The sequence below is a fragment of the Coccinella septempunctata genome, chromosome 2 (genome assembly GCF_907165205.1).
Source record: "Coccinella septempunctata chromosome 2, icCocSept1.1, whole genome shotgun sequence".
NCBI lineage: Eukaryota > Metazoa > Arthropoda > Insecta > Coleoptera > Coccinellidae > Coccinella > Coccinella septempunctata.
In genome coordinates this window covers 37,565,311-37,586,966 of record NC_058190.1, presented here as the reverse complement: position 1 = coordinate 37,586,966, position 21,656 = coordinate 37,565,311, and the positions used below count along the sequence as shown (strand labels likewise).

The 21,656-nt window shown below is 33.0% G+C and overlaps 3 protein-coding genes across 5 annotated transcripts; 2 read left to right on the top strand and 1 right to left on the bottom strand.

The window, feature by feature from the left end:
• The first annotated feature begins 572 nt into the window (after window positions 1–572).
• LOC123307095 (cysteine and histidine-rich protein 1 homolog) lies at window positions 573–7,040 on the top strand. The gene is made up of 6 exons (XM_044889305.1): window positions 573–939; window positions 2,801–3,039; window positions 4,410–4,621; window positions 5,258–5,418; window positions 5,570–5,772; window positions 6,322–7,040. The coding sequence occupies exons 1-6, from the start codon at window positions 724–726 to the stop codon at window positions 6,347–6,349; spliced, it is 1,059 nt and encodes a 352-aa protein (XP_044745240.1). The 5' UTR covers window positions 573–723; the 3' UTR covers window positions 6,350–7,040.
• Window positions 7,041–7,686: 646 nt separating this feature from the next.
• On the top strand, window positions 7,687–13,282 carry LOC123307097 (3'-5' ssDNA/RNA exonuclease TatD). Its single transcript, XM_044889308.1, has 6 exons — window positions 7,687–7,953; window positions 8,090–8,188; window positions 9,342–9,502; window positions 9,728–9,911; window positions 11,217–11,379; window positions 11,592–13,282. Exons 1-6 carry the CDS (start codon window positions 7,800–7,802, stop codon window positions 11,752–11,754), a joined length of 924 nt encoding a protein of 307 aa, XP_044745243.1. The 5' UTR covers window positions 7,687–7,799; the 3' UTR covers window positions 11,755–13,282.
• A 279-nt stretch (window positions 13,283–13,561) lies between these two features.
• LOC123307107 (protein max) lies at window positions 13,562–15,350 on the bottom strand. 3 transcript variants are annotated; one of them, XM_044889321.1, is made up of 6 exons: window positions 15,079–15,350; window positions 14,955–15,026; window positions 14,779–14,889; window positions 14,250–14,373; window positions 14,012–14,189; window positions 13,562–13,791 (listed from the first exon to the last, which is right to left on the bottom strand). In XM_044889321.1, the coding sequence occupies exons 1-5, from the start codon at window positions 15,115–15,117 to the stop codon at window positions 14,038–14,040; spliced, it is 498 nt and encodes a 165-aa protein (XP_044745256.1). In that variant the 5' UTR covers window positions 15,118–15,350; the 3' UTR covers window positions 13,562–13,791; window positions 14,012–14,037. The 3 variants fall into 3 exon arrangements, with proteins under 3 accessions (XP_044745256.1, XP_044745257.1, XP_044745255.1); XM_044889322.1 differs by having other exon boundaries at window positions 14,782–14,889; XM_044889320.1 differs by having other exon boundaries at window positions 14,012–14,373.
• Between the last annotated feature and the right edge of the window lie 6,306 nt (window positions 15,351–21,656).

Sequence of the window (21,656 nt, the reverse complement as noted above, 5' to 3'; positions counted from 1 at the left end):
CCTTTTTTTATTCTCAAAATTATTTCTGCCTTTCCGGCCAGCTCTAATTTCCGAAATAAAAGAGTCAGGGGTAAGTTGGGGGTCAGAATAAGCCGATTTTGTTCGTTAACCATCAAAATTTGCTCGAACCTTCATAACGGTATTTCAGAACCAAATAAATGAGTATTTTAAGAAATATTACGAAAATAAGTTTTTTGGGGGAAGCGAAGCACCCATCACCTGGACGGGTGATTGCTCGAATTATAGATTTAAACAAACTCTTTGCTGATACTCTAGGAGCTGTAGCGCGTTTGTTCAAATCAACTTATAACTCGAGCTATCACCCATATAGGTGATGGGTGCTTCGCTCATACACCAAAGATGGTATGAGCACAGTATAGACAGTGTCTATACTTTGGTATGAGCCTTCCTCAATTCTCATTTTCCTGTATGAATTTAGAATTAAATTATACGTGATACGCCACTGCCCGACATATTATGAGCGGTGGATTGCAAAACCGAAGTTGGCAGCATTGATTTTTAGTGAGAACAGGTGCAAAGCAGCACTCCATCCTTTTCCTTTTCTTCTTTCTTCATTCCGTTTTCCATCAAGATTTCAAGGAGGGAAGTGTTTTCTGCGACGACAGCTCATGTCAGCTGTTATCTGGTTTTAGTCCGCAGAAGTGAGAGAACAGTAAATTCGGTCAGCTGTTTTGTGTTTTGATTCTTAAACGCGCAGTAAATATGTCGGAATCGGGCGAGCCAGCTACTTCTAGCAGTGAAACGACATCTTCTATTGAAGCTGTCGTTGATAAATCTGATGGATTTGCTGAGCCCGATTGCAAAAGACGAAAGGTGGCTCACAAAAATGATGAAAAAAAATTCGAATTGGAAGATAGGCTCGGAGGAATCTTGTGTTGTGCTGTCTGCTTAGATCTTCCAAAGACGGCTGTTTACCAGGTAAGTGATTTCAAATATATTTTTTTTTTGCTACGCATTTTACGTGATTACGTAACTGCGTAGTTTAGTTTCTTTGTTTGCAAACAACAGCGCTGCCTATCGATTATTTTTGGACGACATTTCTAATCGAAGGCTATAAATAAAAGGGTGTGGGCTAAGACTATTGTACAAACAATCGTCATACCCCTTCTTTCATTATATATCGTGATCCTATTCATTAAGAGCTGATAGGACACGACAAGGCGTAATTTCACCAGACTTTCATTCATAAAAAAAATTTAAAAAAAACTATCCACCATTTGTAAAATTTACACTTGTCAAGGAAAATATCAAGAACAAAGGTCTGTTGCGTTTGTAAAATATCAGGACGCAACAAACTTGAACTTCATTCAAAGCATAAATATCCCACACATAGTAAAAGTAATCAGAAATCCTCTGTTAAGTCTCAATACTGATGGTTTTCATAACTAACGTTGATTCACATCAAAACCAGACTGTATAAAATCTAGACTAAAAATTACCTATAACAAGATAATGCTAATGATAATAAAATAATGTTTTAGCTTTGTTATCATTCCTTGAACTATTAAATGTGTAGCTGTTCATTTTGTATTGATCTTGAATAGGCCATCAGTTAATTCATGGAACATGTTGAATTGTAGATTGATTTATTTTGATGTATCTTTATTGACATTGTATCATTTGTACCAGTTTTATATCTGGTTATTACTTAAATTAAGACTTGTCTGGATTTTATATTTTGCGATTTTTTTCAATAAATACGTTGAATTTGATTTTTTCGTCATTGTGAGAAACCCAACCCATCCTGCTTCTCAGTTTCATCAGAGATATTTATTTTGAAATAGGTAGGTATGGGATAAGTAAATCATCTTGCAAATTCATGACTCATTTTTCCTATTCATTTCGTCCTTAATTGCGTGTTTTACCTATATAAACACTTGAAGGAAAAGGTAAAGTAGCGATCATTTTCGTTGGTAGTTTGTCTTCTGAATGTATTTGTGAATTTATTGATACTTATGTTTTGTGTTAGTTACAGGATAAGAAGAGGATTGGTAAGTTCTGTTGCGATTTTTTTCTCCATAAAGGATTCGAAATTTTTATATTCCGCGTTGAAGTTACGTTTAGGGGAGGTTTTGAATTCATTTCTCGTTTTATCCGTCCACAACTAAACTAAATTTGAATTTAGATTTTTAAATTCCTACCTACTGAATCTAAAATGCGTTTGGAAATTTCAGATACGTTGTAAATAGGTTTTCCTAGTTTTGAAATCAAAACGAATCCTTGTTTTTTGAATCCAAATATTTCGTGAACGATTAATTCAACAATTCGTCTCAGAACTGGACGGAGCAAGCGCAGTTTTATTTTTGCGTCGAAAAATTTAATTTGCGCTTGCGTTATCCAGTTCTGGACATGTCTAAGCGATGTCTAACAGGGATTAAATTTGTCCTTATTTTATTTTACTGCGAACAAAATTAAACGTATCACATACAAGAGGTCAAAAAGATTGAGATTAGAAAAATCAAAGATAAACTGAATGGATCGGAAATATCAAAAGACATGTTAATTATTTGTTATCGCTTCCTTCGATCAGTTTTCATCGATGTGAATCTTCAATCAAAATTCTGAGAAGTTTGCAAGTTATTCAAAATATGGGTATGGGCACGTCCTTTTTACTTCAGCATCAATAATGAACCTTGCTAACCTGAAATTGTCAATGCGATCTCGAATAGTATAAGGGGCAAATTCAAATGTAAATATTTTTATTATAAAAGCATCTGATCTGTCATTCGCACACTTGCCATTATAAGTCTACATTAACTTTTCTGTGCGTGTCTTGCAGTGCACCAATGGCCACTTGATGTGCGCCGGTTGCTTCACCCATGTGCTGGCCGATGCCCGTCTCAGAGATGAGCTGGCCACTTGTCCCAGCTGCAGGGTGGAGATCAGCAAGACCTCCGCAACCAGAAATCTGGCGGTGGAGAACGCTATATCAGAACTGCCCTCCGAATGCCAATTTTGCAACAGGCGATTCCCTAGAAACTCTCTAGAGAGGCACGAGGAGCAAGAGTGTGATGAAAGGTAAATATGTGCGGATGTCATATCCAATCCATGATATGATCGTGCATATCGTGAATGCAAATTTATTTTGTGTACAGTGTACAGGAGGTTCCAAATTCGAAAAACTAGTAGTAGTAGTAACAGTCGTTTAATTGCTAAATATGATAGAGTAAGATCCCAGAACGACCAGTCATAACTTATTTTCACACAGATGAAACTTTAGGATCTCAGTAGAGTCTCATGTGCTTTGAATACCTGCTAACTTGTGGTGCTTGTCTAGTGACACCTGGGCAGATACCAGGTGGTAAAGGTAATTAAAAATAAGTGTTACTTAACTTATTTTCACATGGTTGATGTTTATATATGTTTTAAAGAATATTATTCTGAAGTTACAAGTTCGCAGATAAGATATTCAAAGTACATGAGACTCTACTGAGATCCTAAAGTTTCATTTGTGTGAAAATAAGTTATGTCTGGCCGTTCTGGGATCTTACTCTATGAATAGAGCGCGTTCGGAGTTGGTACGTATCTAGTGGGTCCCTCCTGTTGACATTGAAGCCAGTGCAATGTCTAAATAGCGAGTACCGGAATGAAAGAATAACTTCCAAACAAAGGTTCATGTATTTTTTCCTGGCTATTCGATGAGGACTTCAACTTCGACCTTAATCTTGATCTGCAAGGTCATTTCAAGGTCAAATGTGATTTTTCTAATGGAACCTTATACTTTTCATGACAGAAATGATAAGAGAGAAGAAATTTACGATCTGACCTCCTATTCAGTGAAACCTTCTAACGACCTTGGAGCCCCTGTAAGGTCATACTACATGATTTGGTTGTAGCCAAATTTTATCAGATCGTAGTGGCGACAACATGACCTTGCATGGGACTGATCAAGTAGGTACTGCCCAATCGGTTAGTTCGTTGGGAAGTTTCACAAAAAAACTGAATTATGCACATATCTTCGAAGGGGGGCTTCGAAAATATGTGGGAAATAATAAAGCATTTCCGACTCGTCTTTATATACGTTTTATTCGCTGAGAGGAAGAGTCATGTTGTGCCAGGAGTCGGGACACCTTGTATAAAGAAGATATACCTGAATGCATCCAGTTTTGCCTGAATCATGAACAAACTGGCAAACTTAATGTACTCAAATGTTATTGGAATTTCCTATGAAAATTGGAAATTTACCTACATTGCAACATTTACCTATATGCAAATGCAAATTTCTATGCCAATTTCTTGGCAATCCGTTCTTAATGTCAGTCTCCATGGATATCTACATACAGAACCATTGTTTACGTCCTACCTGGAAATTATAAACCTATATGTGACATTTTCAAGTTCTTTCGATTCCTGGAACCAACTCAAACGAACGTTATCCTTTTTTCCAGAATTTCAGGTTGTAAATACAGTAGGATCGGATGTCCTTGGAGGGGTCCATTGCACGAGAGGTCTGAACATGAGAATGAATGTGCTCATCCTCACCGTTCGGGGGCTGATGTTATGGAATCCTTGAAAACGATCGATCAAGAAATAGCCGACGAAAGGAAAATTTATGACGGCATATTCGAGTTGCTTGGTTTCGAGAAGATTTTATTCAACGGTAAGTTGCAGATCTTCATTCAAGCCTAAGTATGTATGTATAATCAGAGACTAACAAATTGAAAACAGTTACTCTTTGGTATAAGAGTGTTTTATGGTAATATGCCATGAAATTGCATATACATATACTCTACGACTTTATTATTCACAAAGTTGCACCACTGGATTTTTCCAAAGTTATTTATTTACACTCGTTCGTCATTTACTGACTTCGGCCTAGGCATAAAGTAAATCAATACTTTTTTTGTGGGCCTAGATTCGTTACAATACTTTCTAAGCGCCTGTCGCGATGCGTTATGTCACAATAATGTAATCCCAGGCGACGAAAAAAGTGTGCGTAAAAAAGGTAGTGATTTTCATTTGGAAATGATACGCGATAAGAAACGCTTCATTAACAATGCCACCATTTTTATCTCAGCAACCCTTGACGTAGCCAGGAAGCGCAGCGTGATTTTACACTTGTTTGCTTGAAAATTATGCATAAAAGAGACCTAAGGTGTGAATATTTACAAGAACATTTCGTTCAGTTTCGATTTTGCAAGTTTGTCGCCTAATTGAGAATAAAGCTTCAAATCTAAAATCAGTATGGGTTCGAGATTTGATACCTTATTCGCATCTTGCAATCATTTTCTTTCAGATATACAACTGAAACCCTATCGTACGGAAGAATTCGTACATCGTTTGTTCTACGAGTCCTCCCGCTTTTCTGCCTTCAATAATCAGTGGGTGGTGAAAGCCAGAATCAACAACAGCCAGAAAGACCCCACTCAAAGCTCAGAGAGGGGCCTTACTTACCAGGTGAGATCAACCCCTCCATATCGATGTTATGGAAGCGATATATCGAACAACCAAAACCTAATTTTTGATTTGATGTCTTTATTTGGAGAAGCAATTATAGTGATCCCTTCATTTTTACCGATTCTGTGGATTTTTACAATATTTATTCCAGTTGATCTTGAAGTCCAAAACAACCACTCCTATGAATCTGAGTTATATAGTTCTTCGTGGACCTGTGGGAGATATCAAAGTTAAGCCTACTATTCACCAATTTGAGTTTTCGGAACAGGAAAATGAATCGCCATATTTACCGCTACGTTTGCCGGACAGCAATGAGTGCAATCGTCTTCTCGCTGCTAAAGTTATAAATTTTAGGTGAGTGATGATGTTAAACTTGGCATTGACTTGATCCTTTAGCTGTGGTATCTCTTCTTCAAAGTTATCTTTAAAGATGTGCACATAACTTTGAGGCTTGCACGGATTGATAAGTACCAAAATTTACCGACTCAATAAACGTTTTTTTTTTCAATTATTCCAGGAGTAAGGTCATAAGCGTGAACCTTTTCAGTATTCAGTATGTACCAGTTTGTTTAAGTTTTGTTTCGTTTTTGCGATGCCGTAGTCACCTTCCACAGTCCCGTACTTGAAATTTGAGGAAATTTTGTCGAACTTCTGTGGGCTGTAGCTCAGCCATCTTGAATATTTTATATACACAACTTTTGGTGAAATGACTTTTTTGATGGCTTCTACCTTCTGTCTGCCTCACCTTTGAAAACACCCTGTATATTAGCTTATATATTACTTTTACCACTTGGCGAGCAAAATTCGTCTAATTTTAGGGCATGGTTTTACGGAATATCCCGTAATTCCTATCTATTCAGTTATGAGTTTGCTATGTGTTTTTCATCTTTATGATGTTTTCAGGCTTATAATGTTCCTGGCCTCGAAGTAGATTTCCTGCATAAGGAATTTCTCGCCAAATCGAAAATGTATTCTTTACATTTGCTATATTGACAAGATCTCTTAAAAGTAAGTTTTGTTTGATTTTACCAGAGTCTTCAGTTTTTCTAGGATTCAATTTATTTTATATTTCACCAGATTATATTTATATGAATTATTTTGTTTTATACGATATTGTTGTTTGTCATTATAACACTGACTAATTCAAACAATAATAAGAGATTGGACAAAAGGCAAATTGAAATTTTCTTATCCTTCTGAAAGCCCAAATTTTAGTTTATTCGACAGATATAAAAAACATTTGCGAGTATAACATTTTTATTGGAATCAGAAAAACAGTGATTTTTATTGAAGTATTTTATTTGATTACTTCATTACTTTTGAGATCCAATGCCATGATTCACAGTGTTTTGTTGAACCAGTTGCATAACAGTTAAAATAATATATCCATTATGTTTATCTATGGAGAAATATTGCATGACATTTTAATTTCTGGTTATTAATAATATTCAAATTTGTAGATATGTGAGGATACTTTCTGAATTTTAATAATTTCAAATGTAAATATTTAATGTTTTATATTCATATTATTTATAGGCTAATAATTATTTATAATCTAATGATTTTTGTTTGTAGAGGGATATGGTAGAAATATATATTATCAAATATACCTTATTTCTTTACACAGCATTATTGAATTCTTTCCTTCTTAACCCCTTAATCAAAGTGCCGCTACTGACGAGGGAACATTAGATAATTTTCGAAAATGACAATTGAATTTTCAAATTGAACCGTTTCATTTCATTTCATCTCTTGAAAATCGGACAAGTGAGTTATACCGATATTCAAAAAAGATTCTCTACCTCTTCAAAGAAAAAAAAAAAATATATATATATATATATATATATATATATATATATATATGTATATATATATATATATATATATATATACCTATCTGGCAAAAATTTCAGAAACTTCAGCTGCAAGCAAGTCAAAAAGTTTAAATCATAAGTGTAACTCTTGGTTAACCCTTTGAATATAATAAATCTTCAGTGGTTCAATAGAAAATGATTTTGAGGTTTGTGTGTGGCAGCACCTTGCCCCCCTGCAGCTACGCCCATGTCTGCATGAAAAACTAACAAAGATTGTGTTTGTAACCAAATCTGTTTTCAAATTTTGGCACCTTTTTACGATTTATTTTCTCTGTCCTGACCTTCGTAATTGATAGTTCATGAATTTTAGAAGATATCAATTTTTCCCTGAATCACAAACATTGTTTGGACTCTTGTCAAAATGACATTATAAATAGATTTTCTATGTTCCAACCTTGAAATTCATTTACTGAGCGAATAAAAAGTAAATTTATTTATGTTGATTTATCATCCTCACCAGTCATCAATTATATCTAATTCGGTACGTATGTGAATTGAAATTGAGACATGGAAAGTACAGCTAAAGATGAAAATTCCAATACCTGCAACAACATGGAGAAATGTTATGAAAACTATATTTTGATTGATATTGGAGCAAATTTAACTAATAAAAAATACTCCAGAGACTTGGATGCTGTTATACAAAGAGCAAAAGATTCAGGTATTATTATTTTTACATTCTGTCCCTATATTATGCAATTTGAATGTTCATTATCCTAGTATTTCTGTTCATTCGAGTACATAGCTAATTGTATAAACATTCATCATTCTTATTTATTCTATAAGGTTTTTTTTAGGTGTTCAGAAAATTATGGTGACTGGTACATCAGTGAAAGCAAGTAAAGAGGCTTTAAGATTGACAAGAATATACCCTGAAACACTTTACTCAACCGCAGGTAGAGTTTTTAATTTTAAGCTGTCCAGTTATTCGTTCATGCATAAACACCCAGATTTCTCTTTCTGCTCTCATTGAGAATAAGAACTCTAAATGTTCTGGGGTTATCTATACGTGAACAAATTATGATGGTCAGGGTAATACGATTATTTCCACTTTATTTTGAGTATGTTACAAATAATGCATTTTTTATTAAATATTGTTCACCAGGCTGGTCTGTTTAATGCATTTACTGCTAACTACTGAATTCTCTCGATGATTAATGTGAGATAATATTGTTTATATTATTACATCATTTATAAAGTAAACACATTATCAAATCAGCTGATATTCACTGTTTCCTTAAGTGCTCTTCATGGAAAATATAATGGCTATAGGAACTTTTTTTATTATGGTTATAGTGAGCTTATACAGTGAAATAAAATAAGGAACAAAATGATAAATGATATTCATTTCATCTTATTTCATTCCTCATTTTATATTATTTGCTGTACAAAGCAATATATTTTAGAAATTGCATCCCTTTAGGTTTGGGTCAGCCAAAAATTTATTCTAGATGGAATATTTTAAATATGTTTAAATTTCCAGAAATAACCAGGTTTTTTTAAATTTATCAATGAATATATTTTCAATTTAGTTGTAAGTCCTCCCTTGGCCTTTCGTATTTTATATTATATAAATATCAAATACATATTAGAAGTCCTTTCTAAAATTCATACAACTTATTTCAACAGAACCATAATTATTTTCATTCATTTTTGGTATTGCCGATAATATTGCCTTTCTGATTAATTATTTAATTTGCACAATTGATTAAATATGAGATATATAGAAAAATGAATAGCACTTTTTTTTGGGAAACACATATTCTGTCTTCTACATTTCTCTATTTCCTTTTGTTTTTGAGTTATGAGCAAAAAACTGGGTCTGGGTTATGTTCGTTAATGGGCAAAATATTTCAAAACAACCACTCTGGTTACGAATTTCAACAATTGCTCAAAAGCTCATGACTGCAAAACAGTGATTTTCCCATTTTATTCATATGCAGTATTTCTTGGAAATATAGAAATAACATTTTTTCTAGATCATTCATTACGTAAATCACTGCTCATTACAAATATTAAAAAGTTGTTCAAATTTTGATATTTCATCAGGTATTCACCCTCATGATGCCAAATCTTATGATGAAGACGAATGGCAAGATTTGAAAAATATTGCATCTAGTCCAGAATGTGTGGCTATAGGAGAATGTGGCCTCGATTTCAACAGGAATTTTTCAGAGCCAGAAATACAGAAAGATGTCTTCAGGAAACATGTAAGTACTACACCTATCATAATTAATTCAAAAACTGAAGACAATGTTAAATATTTCAACAATCAATGAACTCAATAAGAAACAGTTATTCATATTAGTTTTTTCCAAGCAGATCGAATAATTTCAGTATTAGATTTTGGTTCTTGAGTAAAAGTGTTTTGTTTCAATCGCATTTGGGAATTCTGCATCAATATAGGTTGATATAGTGGTTCTAATTTTTTATAGATCGAATTAGCGATAGAACTTAATAAACCTCTATTTATTCACGAGAGAGATGCCTATGAGGATTTACTTAAAATATTAGATGAATATACTGGAAAATTGCCGCCAATTGTGATACATTGTTTTACTGGAACTGACGAACAAGCACTGGGATATTTGAGTAAAGATTTTTACATTGGATTAACAGGTGCGTTTTTCTGATAAAACCTAAAGATCAAATCTAAACATGTACTAATGAAAAATTGTAAATAAAGCTTCACTAACAGCTCACAAATTCCGTAATTGCTTATTGGAGAGAATTGGGGGGCAGTATCTCTAAATATGAATTGTTTTAAGACTGTGTTCTGTATCAAGTTTTCTTCTGCCAACTTTTAATCAGATAAGATAACGTTTATTAACCCAAAATAATAAGAAAATACATACAAGTCCTTGGTTCATATGGGTCATAGCTATACATATAAACTGCTTGTTAACCTTTTGTATTTTCCCTCTGTTGGGACACATCGGTTTTCAAGCAATCATATATATTGTATACACATTTTTCATCTGGAGGGACAGTTTATGAAAAAAAACAACAAGAGGGTGTTTTTCGATTAGAAGACAGCTTTTCAGCACTTGCAGAATGTCAAGTCAGTGTCTTCAAGATGCCATATGTACTTTAGTTTCCCCCAGTACAGTCAAAAGACGTCTCCATGAACTCAATATAACATGCTGCTCGTTGAAAAGTGAGTTCCACTCACTCGCGAACACAAGCGTCAAAGATTTGAGTGGGCAAAAGAGCAGGTAAACTGGCGACTTTTAAGCCCACATCCAGAAACGCTTCGACCTTTTTCTCAATAACTTGTTGGAAAACAGAGAAGATATCAAACAATTATTGATGCATGGGGAGGTCATACTTGATGTTGAGGGCAAATAGAACTATGAAATTTCGGTGGATGTCCTATTAGGCACAGGTTTTTGTTTTAGAAATGAAGAACTGGTGGTAGAAGCAATACAAAGTAGTTTGGCGACGTTTCGGAAATATATTTTTTCCTCCTCAGGGCTAGACTAGACAAGAGCATCCCGCCAAATTCATTTCAGAATAATTAAAATCAATTCTCCAATAATTTCAGAATCTTTCAAAAGAAAGGGAATAACTAGAAAACTATCAGAGATAGGTATAAGAAATGCCATATAAAATGAACTTGGAATTTGCACATACAATCGGAAATGTGGAAATATACAGGTTATTGGATTTGAAAAACCAAAGTTTTCGGTAGAAGCATCATGTTTTCATGTTTTTTCTTCCGAATGTTCAAATCTGTTGATTGAATATCCTTTTTCCTCATTGAAATATATGTACTCTGTTTTTCAATTGAGGATAGTACATTTTTTTTCTAACAAGCTGAGGTATTAGGAATTAACCATTAGGCTTTCTGAGCCTTAATTTTTGCAGTTTATAAATACTTAGTATTTATATTGGTAATTCAAATTATAATGTATAATTTTTCAGGCTACCTTTGTAAAGATAAATCAGACAGTGGTGTGAGGAAATTACTTTCAGAAGGTGGTATTCCTTTGGATAGGTTATTGGTAGAAACCGATGCCCCCTTTATGTATCCGAACATAAGGGCCTCAAAATTACCGGCACATGTCAAGGAAAGTTTGACGGAGAGGTAAAGCATAATATTAATAACAATATGTTGTTGTCACTTTACTGACCACCTCTTTTTGTATTCTCCTATACTTATCAATTTCGAAATTGAAAAATTACTTATTTTTCCTGATAAGAGTTTTCAGACAATTTGTTTGTTTGTAAGGTTATGTAATTTTTTCATTTATTGCAGCAACATATTACAAAGAATTTCTGAAAGATATTTTATTTCAGATCATCAACATTTCTGAATCGTTACTGCACCTTTCAGAGGAATGAACCATGTTCATTACCAGTTATCGTTGAGATGATAGCGGCCTTCATGAAAAAACGCCCAGAGGATGTAGCCCTATCTACATCATTCAACGCACTAAAGCTTTTCGGTTTATCTCAATAGCATAAGTTCATCATATCCGAGAATAATTACAGGGAATTTGAGATTTTTTCAGTGGGTTAGATTTAAATTCAAATCAGATATCTATCCTGTTCCTGGAAGACAGAGCTCAGATATTAAGAGGATTATTAATTTTTGAGTGGTGCTCTTCTGAAATACGCCTCTTGCCTTACTTGTGTAATATATGACAATATATTTTTGTAATTTATAAAGTATTCTCATATACAACTATTTATTTCAGGAATACATTTATACAAAACTGAATAAGGCCGCGGTCACACTGTATCTAAAAAAGGATATTTGTATCCTGTGAGCAGCTAGTATAGTAATTTACAAGTTACACTGATCTCTCAATAATTTTCAAAATAGAATCGAACAAGTCAGAAGTAATTTTTGCTGGTTCGATATAAAATATTTCTGATTATTCAATTCATTTATTATTTCGGATTAATATATCTTCCTTCAAAATCATTATGAATTAAATTGACAGAGTGTGACCAAGACCTGAGATTATATGTATTATTGGTACTCAATTTTGAATTAGGTATATGAAGTTGAAAATTCCTTGCAGTAAAAAATTCAAAAAATTATTATAAAAGTAATTGGTTTCTACAAGAAATCCAGTTGTCCATTGTTCACAAACAAAATCTTAAAATTAATTTTTCCCAAAAGAAGGAATCACAAAAAAATACTTGTTTCGTTGATCACAATAAATGACTTTAAATTTATCGAGTTGATATTTCATTACCAACGAATTTATAGATACACATTTTTGGAAATTTAATTAAAAATTTGTGAAAGTTGATATTCTGTGAATACGATACAAATTTATGTCCAGAGTGGATAAAATTCTGTTCTTCCTGAACTATGTCATTTTGTGGAAATCTCACTATAAAAATAAAATTTGAAGCAAAAATTTTCTTGGTGAAGAAATCAACACTTGGACTGATGCACAAATTTTTTTCAATTGATAATTGTCATGAGCATTCAGAATATCATTCTTGCATCAAATTTTAATCTTCATTCGTCTATTTGATGAATATTAATTGCCAGTTTGTTAGCATATATAGAAATGAGAAAGTATCATATTCAATTTAATATGATCGAGTGACTGTCAAATCGTTGATACGACAATTTTTTTTCTAAAATCCACCCATAAGATAAGAATTGGATAATATCAATTTACTTTTCATTGGAACAAAAATATTTGAAGGAATTTTCAACAGCAATATGTTATTTTTTGTGATAGATTCTAAATCTTTGTTGCAATTTCGACAATTTAATTTTGACTGATATTTAGGCTGCTTTCTTTGCAATTTTGTTCCTATATTATTTTGCCTGTTTATAGTTCATATTCTATTTATCGTTCAAACAAATCTTTGTATGCAGGTGTCTTATTTTTCATACAGTAAAACCTATTTGTCCTATTATAAAAGTATATTTGAAAATTTATCAAATGTTATAGCAAGTTTCAATCCAATTGGAATTTGCGTTATCAAAAACTTTTTAGAATAAACAATCTCTCAGAGTATCTTTATTGAATATTTTTTTGAATACTTGTTGTACCTCCAAATTACTCTTAAGAACATCCCAAACCTTTTAAGGTACCTAACCCTTGAGAGGAATTTTTTTCTGAATAACCTTTTTGTAACCCACAAAAGTTCCTTCATCTAACAACAGGACACTCTTAATGAACAGTCAAAATTCTTGTTTACCGTAGGGCATCCACATCAGTAAAACTTTGCCTGCCCTAGCACTGAAGGTTACCCTGTTGAGAATTCTGTGATTGAAAACCGAAAAGAAGACTAAATATTATTAAAAAAGAGATTATATTATTAAAAGAAATATACAACAAAAATAAATCTTGGTTTATTCAATATTTCACAGCTGTGTATGTGAAATATGATCAACACTACTCCCAAACAATGAAGTACAAACGTGTAAATCGTCCTTTCAATTTACTGGAATCATAAATGAGTTTTGGTTAAAACTGCTTCATGATCATCCATTCAAAACTGCTTTTCCCACACCCTGGAACATCTGAAATACAGAACAAAACTATTTTTAGGTTCTGTAGTATTACAGTTTTAATGGTCCATTAAAATTTTATCCTCAATTACTCCCTTTGAAATTGAGTTTCAAATTTTAACGAGGCATTAAATCTTTTGCCATCCTATTCAACAGTAAGCATATATAACATTGGCAAAAAGGAGTCTTAAAAAAATTAAACTCCTCAGATCATCGATAAAATATCAATTACCTTTTGAAGTCTTTTATCTGCAAAGGTTAGTGGTGAGAAGACTTAACCTTTTTAGTTCTTTTTCTTTGTACTGGCATTTCTCCTTCAGATGTATCTGATTCACTGTCATTGTAGCTACTTCTATCACCTGAATCTATACTAAACGATCCCGTTGCTTTGGCCTTCTCCAATTGATTTACTGTAATTAAAATTGAAATAAAATGCCTCCATATTCCTTCCTTCAAGAAGTAAATCTTACTTTGAGCTTCTAATAAACTGTTTTGACGTTTTAAATCGTCTATATCCCTTTGATGTGATGAATTTTTTCTCCTCATGAGCATTATGTATTCTGCAGCTTTTTTCAGAATTTGAGCTCGACTAGCCTAAAAATATGAGGATACAAACCACCTAATTGCATTTCAAATATAACAAATTCAATTAAGAATATGAGGACCAAGTTGAATATTTTTTGCTGATCAAATGATCTATTTAAAATAATGAAAAAAAATTTAAAACTTGAGGATCAAAATATTTATAAGCGGTATCAGCTTATTTATTGGTAAGAAATAAACTTTTCTATAATATATTTATGCACCATTCTGAAGATAATGCATAAAATAATTAATTAAAATAATGACTAAATGATTATTATTTATATAGATATTTTCAGCACATTCAATGGGTGATTTTTACTTCTACTTATAGAAGATATTTAGATATAATCTCTGCTGATCATTTGGTTCTCATATGCTCTACTTGAGAATTTCAACTAATCAGAACGAACATACTACTTTTTCACCATTTAACGCTGGAACTGTATCACGCAAACTGCTGAAACTATCTTTGATATGATCTCTTCGTTTTCGTTCCAGAGCATTATGATGGGCTCTTTTTTCTGCCTGAAAATAAAGATTGAGAATAAATGAATATGTTTCGTCACACAATGAGTTAAATGAAAGCTTACTTGGGAGTAATACTGATTGCCTGTAGTTTGTCGTTGTACAGTTGGCTGTCTTGTATCCGAATCCTCTCCTTCCTTAAATTTATAAGAATTAAGATACAGTAAGATTACATTGAAGCCAACTTACATCACTTTCTACGTCTATATCTCTGTCGTCGTCACTCATAGTGATATGAGAATATGAATATGATATAGGTATAAGTGAAAAAAGGACAGAATTAGAATATCCTATGAAACTTGGCGTTCGAATATATTGATTAATGTAATGAGGGGAGAAAGTTCAGATCTTTTGAACAATTTTAAAATGCTCTGATAGTCAGAAATCCTCAGTGTATCTATTCCATAATTTTTTTCACATAACCAAACCACATGCGAATTCAACCATAGACTGAAATAAAATATAAATCAGAGAGACCCTTTCTCTATGAACACGACAACATCGAGTTCATAGATGTGTGTCATAGATTACACCATAGAATAGAACATCAAATTTGTGCGTTCAAAAAAAATCGTCTTCGTCGAGTAATTTTGAAAATTTTTATTCTGCGCTTGAACGTTCTAAGAATAGTTTTAGACATCTTAGAACGAACTAAGCTCTTCTAACAAGAGATTTTGCACGAATTTCAGTCGAGTGCGAGAAAGATGCTTCACTCATTACTTCTTCTACGACCTTTTTTCTCAATTTTCCTTCACTCATTTCAGTTTATAAAGTATTACTTTCCCGTACTTATTGGAAAAAAAAACACTTTCGCGCACTAGTGCCCACTGCTGGGAGGTAATAACAAAGAGGTTCCTCTTTGGTAACACTTTCACAGTTTACACTGTTTACAGAGAACCTGTACAACCAAAAAGTACCTATATCAGTTGATACTGATGATATAAGTTGATACCTACTCCCGCACAGTTTCGAAAGTATCACGTGATAATTTTTCGCACTAGTGCAGGAAGGTAACTTCCTGCACTAGTGCGAAAAATTATTTTCTCCCCGGCTGTGGGAGGAGAGTATAGGTATAAATAATAAAAATTACTAGATATCCTTAACGTCTTCATTAGGCATACCTACTTGGAATTCGACATATACACTTTTTTAAATCGAAAATAAAACTAGTTTCGATATAATTCAACGCAAGCATTATTTTTCATCGGAACGGAAGTGAGATAGTCTAAATGATGATAAAAGGGAAAGGAAATAATTGAATAAACGTAAATTGAACGAGTCATTGGAAAGGTTGCGCTAATTCTTATTTATCTACACCCTAATTCTTCCAATTGTTGTTCGAAACTAATTTTCAAAATATTCATTAGATATTCAATAACGTTAATTTAAAACCAATTAAACAACAGATTTCTACGATTTAAAATGTCATTTCAATTTCTCCACAAATTGCAATCTATTGAACTCATCCAAGAAGTATTATTTTGGTCATACATTCCTACAATTACCTATACAAGTATCATACGCATACATCTGAATATTGCATGCACAATATGAGCTTTCTAAATACATTAGCTTTACAGTTCAAAAGAAGTTATGCAGCTATGGCCATGTCGGAAATTTTTCGGTAAGATTTTTATCTTTTGTCGATATTTCATTAGATTAGATTAATTACAAATTATTCCAGCTGTCATAGACATATTCTTTTATAAGAAGTGATAGTTCAGTTAGTTATTTGTCTGTTTTTTGTTAGTGTCATCTTCCAGGAGAGGCAACAGTTTCTCTTTGCCTTTTTATCAAAAAAGACCATGTTTTCAGGGTGTAACTAAACAGTTGCGTATAGTTGCGAAAAAATTTAAGGGGTGATTGTCAAAAAGTAGATTGGGTTTACAATATAAATTTCTTTTTACCGAGTTTTTGCTAAGATGCAGCCCCCTAGAGATGGCACCTAAAAAGCAATTTTTAGTTTTTTTCTTAGAAATCAGAAAACTGTCAAAAAAGAAATTTTGTAGACCTTCTTTGGAATCGAGAAGGCAATAAAAAATGTTGGTCGTGTTTCCATATCAATCTAAAAATGATATCCGTCTATACTTTTTTTTTTCGCAATTTCTTGGTGAATTTATTCTCGAATAAAAAAGTAGTTCCTGTCTGCTCATTCTTATTCAGAATTGGGCCCGAGATATTCTTATATTTATTTATAATAATATAATAAAACTTGAATACGAATATAATTAAATATTACATTGTGATCGAGTCCTCATAATAGTCTTTTAAACCAATATAACTGGTGACCAGTTATAGGAAAGTTGCCTATGTGACTTTGGTTTATGACCAGTTACTGGTCATAAACCAAACATTGGCACCTTTCCTCCCCTCCTCCCAGAAGAAACTGTAACACAAATGCGATTGGTCGAGCAACCCTAGAAGACCAAAAAATATTCTACATCGTGTTTGTACTGTAGGTACATATAACATAACAGTTCCCTTACAACATCAAGTATTAGCACAGAACCGCTATTGGTACCTAAGCCTAAGAAAATAAAAAAGAATTGCAACCTTCTTTCCGTAAAAGAGGAATCCTTTTTCACTGCCTCTTTTATGACCAGTGTGCTTATACCACTAGGTACCTGAACTGGGCGTGCTCATAAATAGTTAAATTCTTGCCATTTATTCAAAAGTGCCTTAACTTCACGTTTTCTCCACAATGAACATGGTGAGTGCCATAATATTTTTAACCATATTATTTTATTTGTATTCAATAATTCGGTCATGAAATAATTTTTTGTGCGCGTTTTTCTAATAATAATTTGTTTTAATTTTAATCCGCGGAAGTGCTAGTTGTGTATGCTTTTCTGTTAAAAATATTATTAAGAAGGTAAAACCTAATACTCCAAGAACACAAAAAATATATACAAGTTAAACCATTTCAAAAAATCCGGTGGAATAACTCCTTTAGAAAAGCCTGCATCAAAAAGCAGTGTTTCAAATGAAAGTTTCTGCAGGCAGATCTGACCTTGGAGTTTGATTTTAAAGTCAAGTAGATTTTTTGAATAGGTAAAGAACAGTTTTTCGTAAAATATTAATCATCGTGAAAAACATTTTGGTTTTTCATTTTTTCTATAAAATGAATTTCTCTGGGTATGGAGTGTTTCGTTCTTATAAGATGTTCACGATGAAGAGTATTTCAAAGATATTTCTTATATAATCATTTGTATTTGTATTCCGTATTGAACAATTGAAAACGGAAAAACTAGTTTTTTGAATTTTTTTCATATAATTCGCTTAATAGCGAATTTTGGATTGTTTGTTCGCATCTTCAAATTAAAAATTATTTTTGATTTGCTATTTGTCTCTCCATAGACTCCATGGATACAATCATGCACTTCTTCAAACCATTGATATACCTAACTACGGATATTTTGAATCGAATTGGACATTGTCTTTAAACTTTTTAATCACAGAACTCCGTACACCTCATCTTGAATCTATGAATTCAAACACAAACGCCTCACAGAAATAAAAAATTATGCCCCCCCCTCTTTACATTACTCCTGGAACCGCCACTGGTTTGAAAAAGACTTAGCATGCAATGATAGCGCATCCAGAATATGTTGTGTAGAATGTGTTTTTTTTTGCAAAATTTAAAGATGTCGCACTTTAAACACTCCTGGTTGAAGATATCGCGTTTTTAGTTTGTCTCGGCTCTATTAGAGAAAAGTGGTTTTCTTCAAAACTTTTAAGCGCAGGAAAGGTACCCTTTAGTTTAGACGCTGACTCGGACGCTGATATGACTGGTTTAAAAAATGAAGAATTACTAGGAAAATTACCATTTTTTTTTATTTTGTTTTGCTTTTCTATAAATTCTCGGAATTTTGTTGCAGGATGAATTTGTGCGAGATTTTCCCACGCAAATAGGATTAAATATTGCCCTGCATGCTGCTGTGACCAGTGGAGATGAAAGTGAAGTTCTTCGCCTTCTAGGAAAAGGGGCTATAGTGAATTCCATAAACTGCAATTCTTTCACAACTGTGCACATAGCTTCAGCATTAGGACATGCCAACATATTAAGACATCTTCTGGAACATAGCGGTGACACAGAAAGGCCAGGTTTAGATGGACTCAGACCTATACACATGCTGATGTTCACTACGAACGCAGTTGCTTGCTTGGAGGAACTTAGAAAATATAATGTGAACATCAACGGAACCGAGGAGGAAGGATCGACATTACTGCAATGCTTGTTAAATTCCCACGAATGTGATACACAAAAGATCATGGATCTTCTCGAGTTCAATTTTGATGTTAACTCCGTTAATATTTACGGAAATAGTTGCCTGCACAGCCTAGCGCTGAACAGTTTCAGTCAACCCGAAAAACTTGAACTGGCAAAAGCCTTCATCAAAAAAGGAACGAATTTAAATGCGAGAAATATGATACTAGAAACTGCCCTCCACATAGCAGTACTAAAAGGGTCAGTAATTTTAGTTCAACTCTTCCTTAGGAATGATGCTGATATCGGATTAACGGATGCACGTGGTCACACTCCAATGGATGTAGCGTTAAAACACTCCCAATTTAATATTTTAACAATGTTGCTAAAACATGCTGTTATTAAAAAACACCGAGGTGTACTATCGGATACTATTATGGAAAGAATTGAAACCACTCCACAACTCAGAAGAAGATTCAGACAATACGAGATATTTTTGAACAAGTTGAAAGAGAAAACACTAACAGAATTCTCATATGTCACTTGTTACCATATTTTAATCAGCGACCAAGAGAAAGTGGTCCAATTTCTTCGAAACGAACTTATAGTTGAAGGATTCCTTTCATCGCCATTTCTTAGAGATTCTTTTTACGCGGTGGATTTGAGAGAAGTGTATAACAAAGCTGTAGAAATGAGAGATCAGGAGGACGTCGTACGGGAAGCTATCAGTGTCATTGTTGGCCATAAGTTGCCTGAGATTTGCGTGAACAAAATTGCCAGTTTTTTCAACGTCGAAGATGCACCGTTTCTGAAACAATTTGTCAAACAAAAATGATATTTCAGAATATAAGAAAGAATTTCAAGTCTGTGATAAATATATGAAGAAAGAAGAATTTATATTCGATCATTTCCCTTCAGTTGTTTGGAATGTATTGATGAAAAACTATACAGACTGATTCACTTCGATGACGTATTAGACGATTATGGAGAACTAATAATTTTGTGCTGAAAATTTTCAATAACGAAACTTATATTTCCCATTGCTTCAGTTGATTCTACGCAAAAAAGAGGAGAGTAACATAAATAAACCCTATAGCTAATATGGAAACTTTCAGATTTATCAAGGACAAACTATCCATCAACCAGTCTAGTTTTTCCTTGATAGCTCTGAAAGTTTTCATTTTAGGTATAGGATTTATTTAGCGAATGATAAGTATTTATTTAGGTTACCCCCTCCCTCTTACGCAGACTCGACTGAAATTAAAAAAGGATAGTTTGTAATTTGAAAATCTAGAGTTTGGATCAATTTGATTTGTTCATCTTGATCATTTTCTCATAAACACCCTGTACATTTCCGTTCCGAACAGCCAATAGTGTTGAAATACTATATAATGGCAGAATTGAAAATGGTAAAAACTTTCCTGAATAAAACCTCCCCAGCAGAAATATTGAAAAAATTGTTATCATCAATTTTTTAATTTTTTCATAAGAATCTCAACATAAACCGTTGAGTTTTTCGAAATTGTCATCAAATCAATCTATCTAACCTTCAACCATGCAAAGGTATACTGGGTGTACTAATTGAAATGAGAAAGTAGTAGGCTGTTTCCGTTATAACCGGAAGTTACATAGGTCTGAAAATATTTTAGGGAGAAAGTTTTCTGCCGAAAATATGCAAATATAAAGCAGAAAATTGTGATTAGTTTTCCATAAACGTCTAATTGGGGATCAGTCTGTTATGAGGGTTATGAAAAACTGATATCTCCTGTTTCTCATTTCTACACTCGTTTCTACAGTGCAGTTATGATGAAATTCTTCTCCCAACCTGTTAATTTTATATTTATTACTTCAGAGAAGACTGATTCAAATGATCTGTATATGTATAGCCATGATTTATTATTTTATAATTTTGAAAGTTGATGAGAATTTGATCTTTTATAATCAATAGCAATTTTTATGTTTGTATATACTTGTATATTCAACAAAAACAAATACTTATATTTTCGTTTCATTTCAAATTTTCAGAATTTTTAATGGAGAATAATATATATTATTATTAAACGAGTGTAGAAATGAGAAACAGGAGATATCAGTTTTTCATAACCCTCATAACAGACTGATCCCCAATTAGACGTTTATGGAAAACTAATCACAATTTTGTGCTTTATATTTGCATATTTTCGGCAGAAAACTTTCTCCCTAAAATATTTTCAGACCTATGTAACTTCCGGTTATAACGGAAACAGCCTACTACTTTCTCATTTCAATTAGTACACCCAGTATACCTTTGGGGCTAAGGGGCAAAATTCACATCCTTGGAATACCAAGGAAAAACTATTGAATACAATAGTTTTTTGAAATGCTCTTGAAGGACCATTATTTAATTTCAAATTACTTTTCATCTTTAACTGGGTAGTTTGCCATGCACCCTCTATGAGGGGTGGAGATATTTTTAAATGGATTCCTCACATTTTGTGTCAGAAATACAGGGTAGCCATTTGAAAACGAAACAGACGAGATTACTGACGAAATAAATTTTTTCGATAGAAATGCTCGGACA

Excerpts from the sequence above, each read along its gene's own strand:
- LOC123307095 (XM_044889305.1), top strand. The coding sequence starts at position 724 with ATGTCGGAATCGGGCGAGCCAGCTACTTCTAGCAGTGAAACGACATCT. Across the intron at positions 3,040-4,409 it reads GAGCAAGAGTGTGATGAAAG|AATTTCAGGTTGTAAATACA; the intron begins GTAAATATGTGC and ends CCTTTTTTCCAG. Across the intron at positions 5,419-5,569 it reads AGAGGGGCCTTACTTACCAG|TTGATCTTGAAGTCCAAAAC; the intron begins GTGAGATCAACC and ends TATTTATTCCAG.
- LOC123307097 (XM_044889308.1), top strand. The coding sequence starts at position 7,800 with ATGGAAAGTACAGCTAAAGATGAAAATTCCAATACCTGCAACAACATG. Across the intron at positions 9,503-9,727 it reads AAGATGTCTTCAGGAAACAT|ATCGAATTAGCGATAGAACT; the intron begins GTAAGTACTACA and ends AATTTTTTATAG. Across the intron at positions 11,380-11,591 it reads AAGGAAAGTTTGACGGAGAG|ATCATCAACATTTCTGAATC; the intron begins GTAAAGCATAAT and ends ATTTTATTTCAG.
- LOC123307107 (XM_044889320.1), bottom strand. The coding sequence starts at position 15,117 with ATGAGTGACGACGACAGAGATATAGACGTAGAAAGTGAT. Across the intron at positions 14,890-14,954 it reads GCAATCAGTATTACTCCCAA|GCAGAAAAAAGAGCCCATCA; the intron begins GTAAGCTTTCAT and ends CTTTATTTTCAG. Across the intron at positions 14,374-14,778 it reads CGTTAAATGGTGAAAAAGTA|GCTAGTCGAGCTCAAATTCT; the intron begins GTATGTTCGTTC and ends TCATATTTTTAG.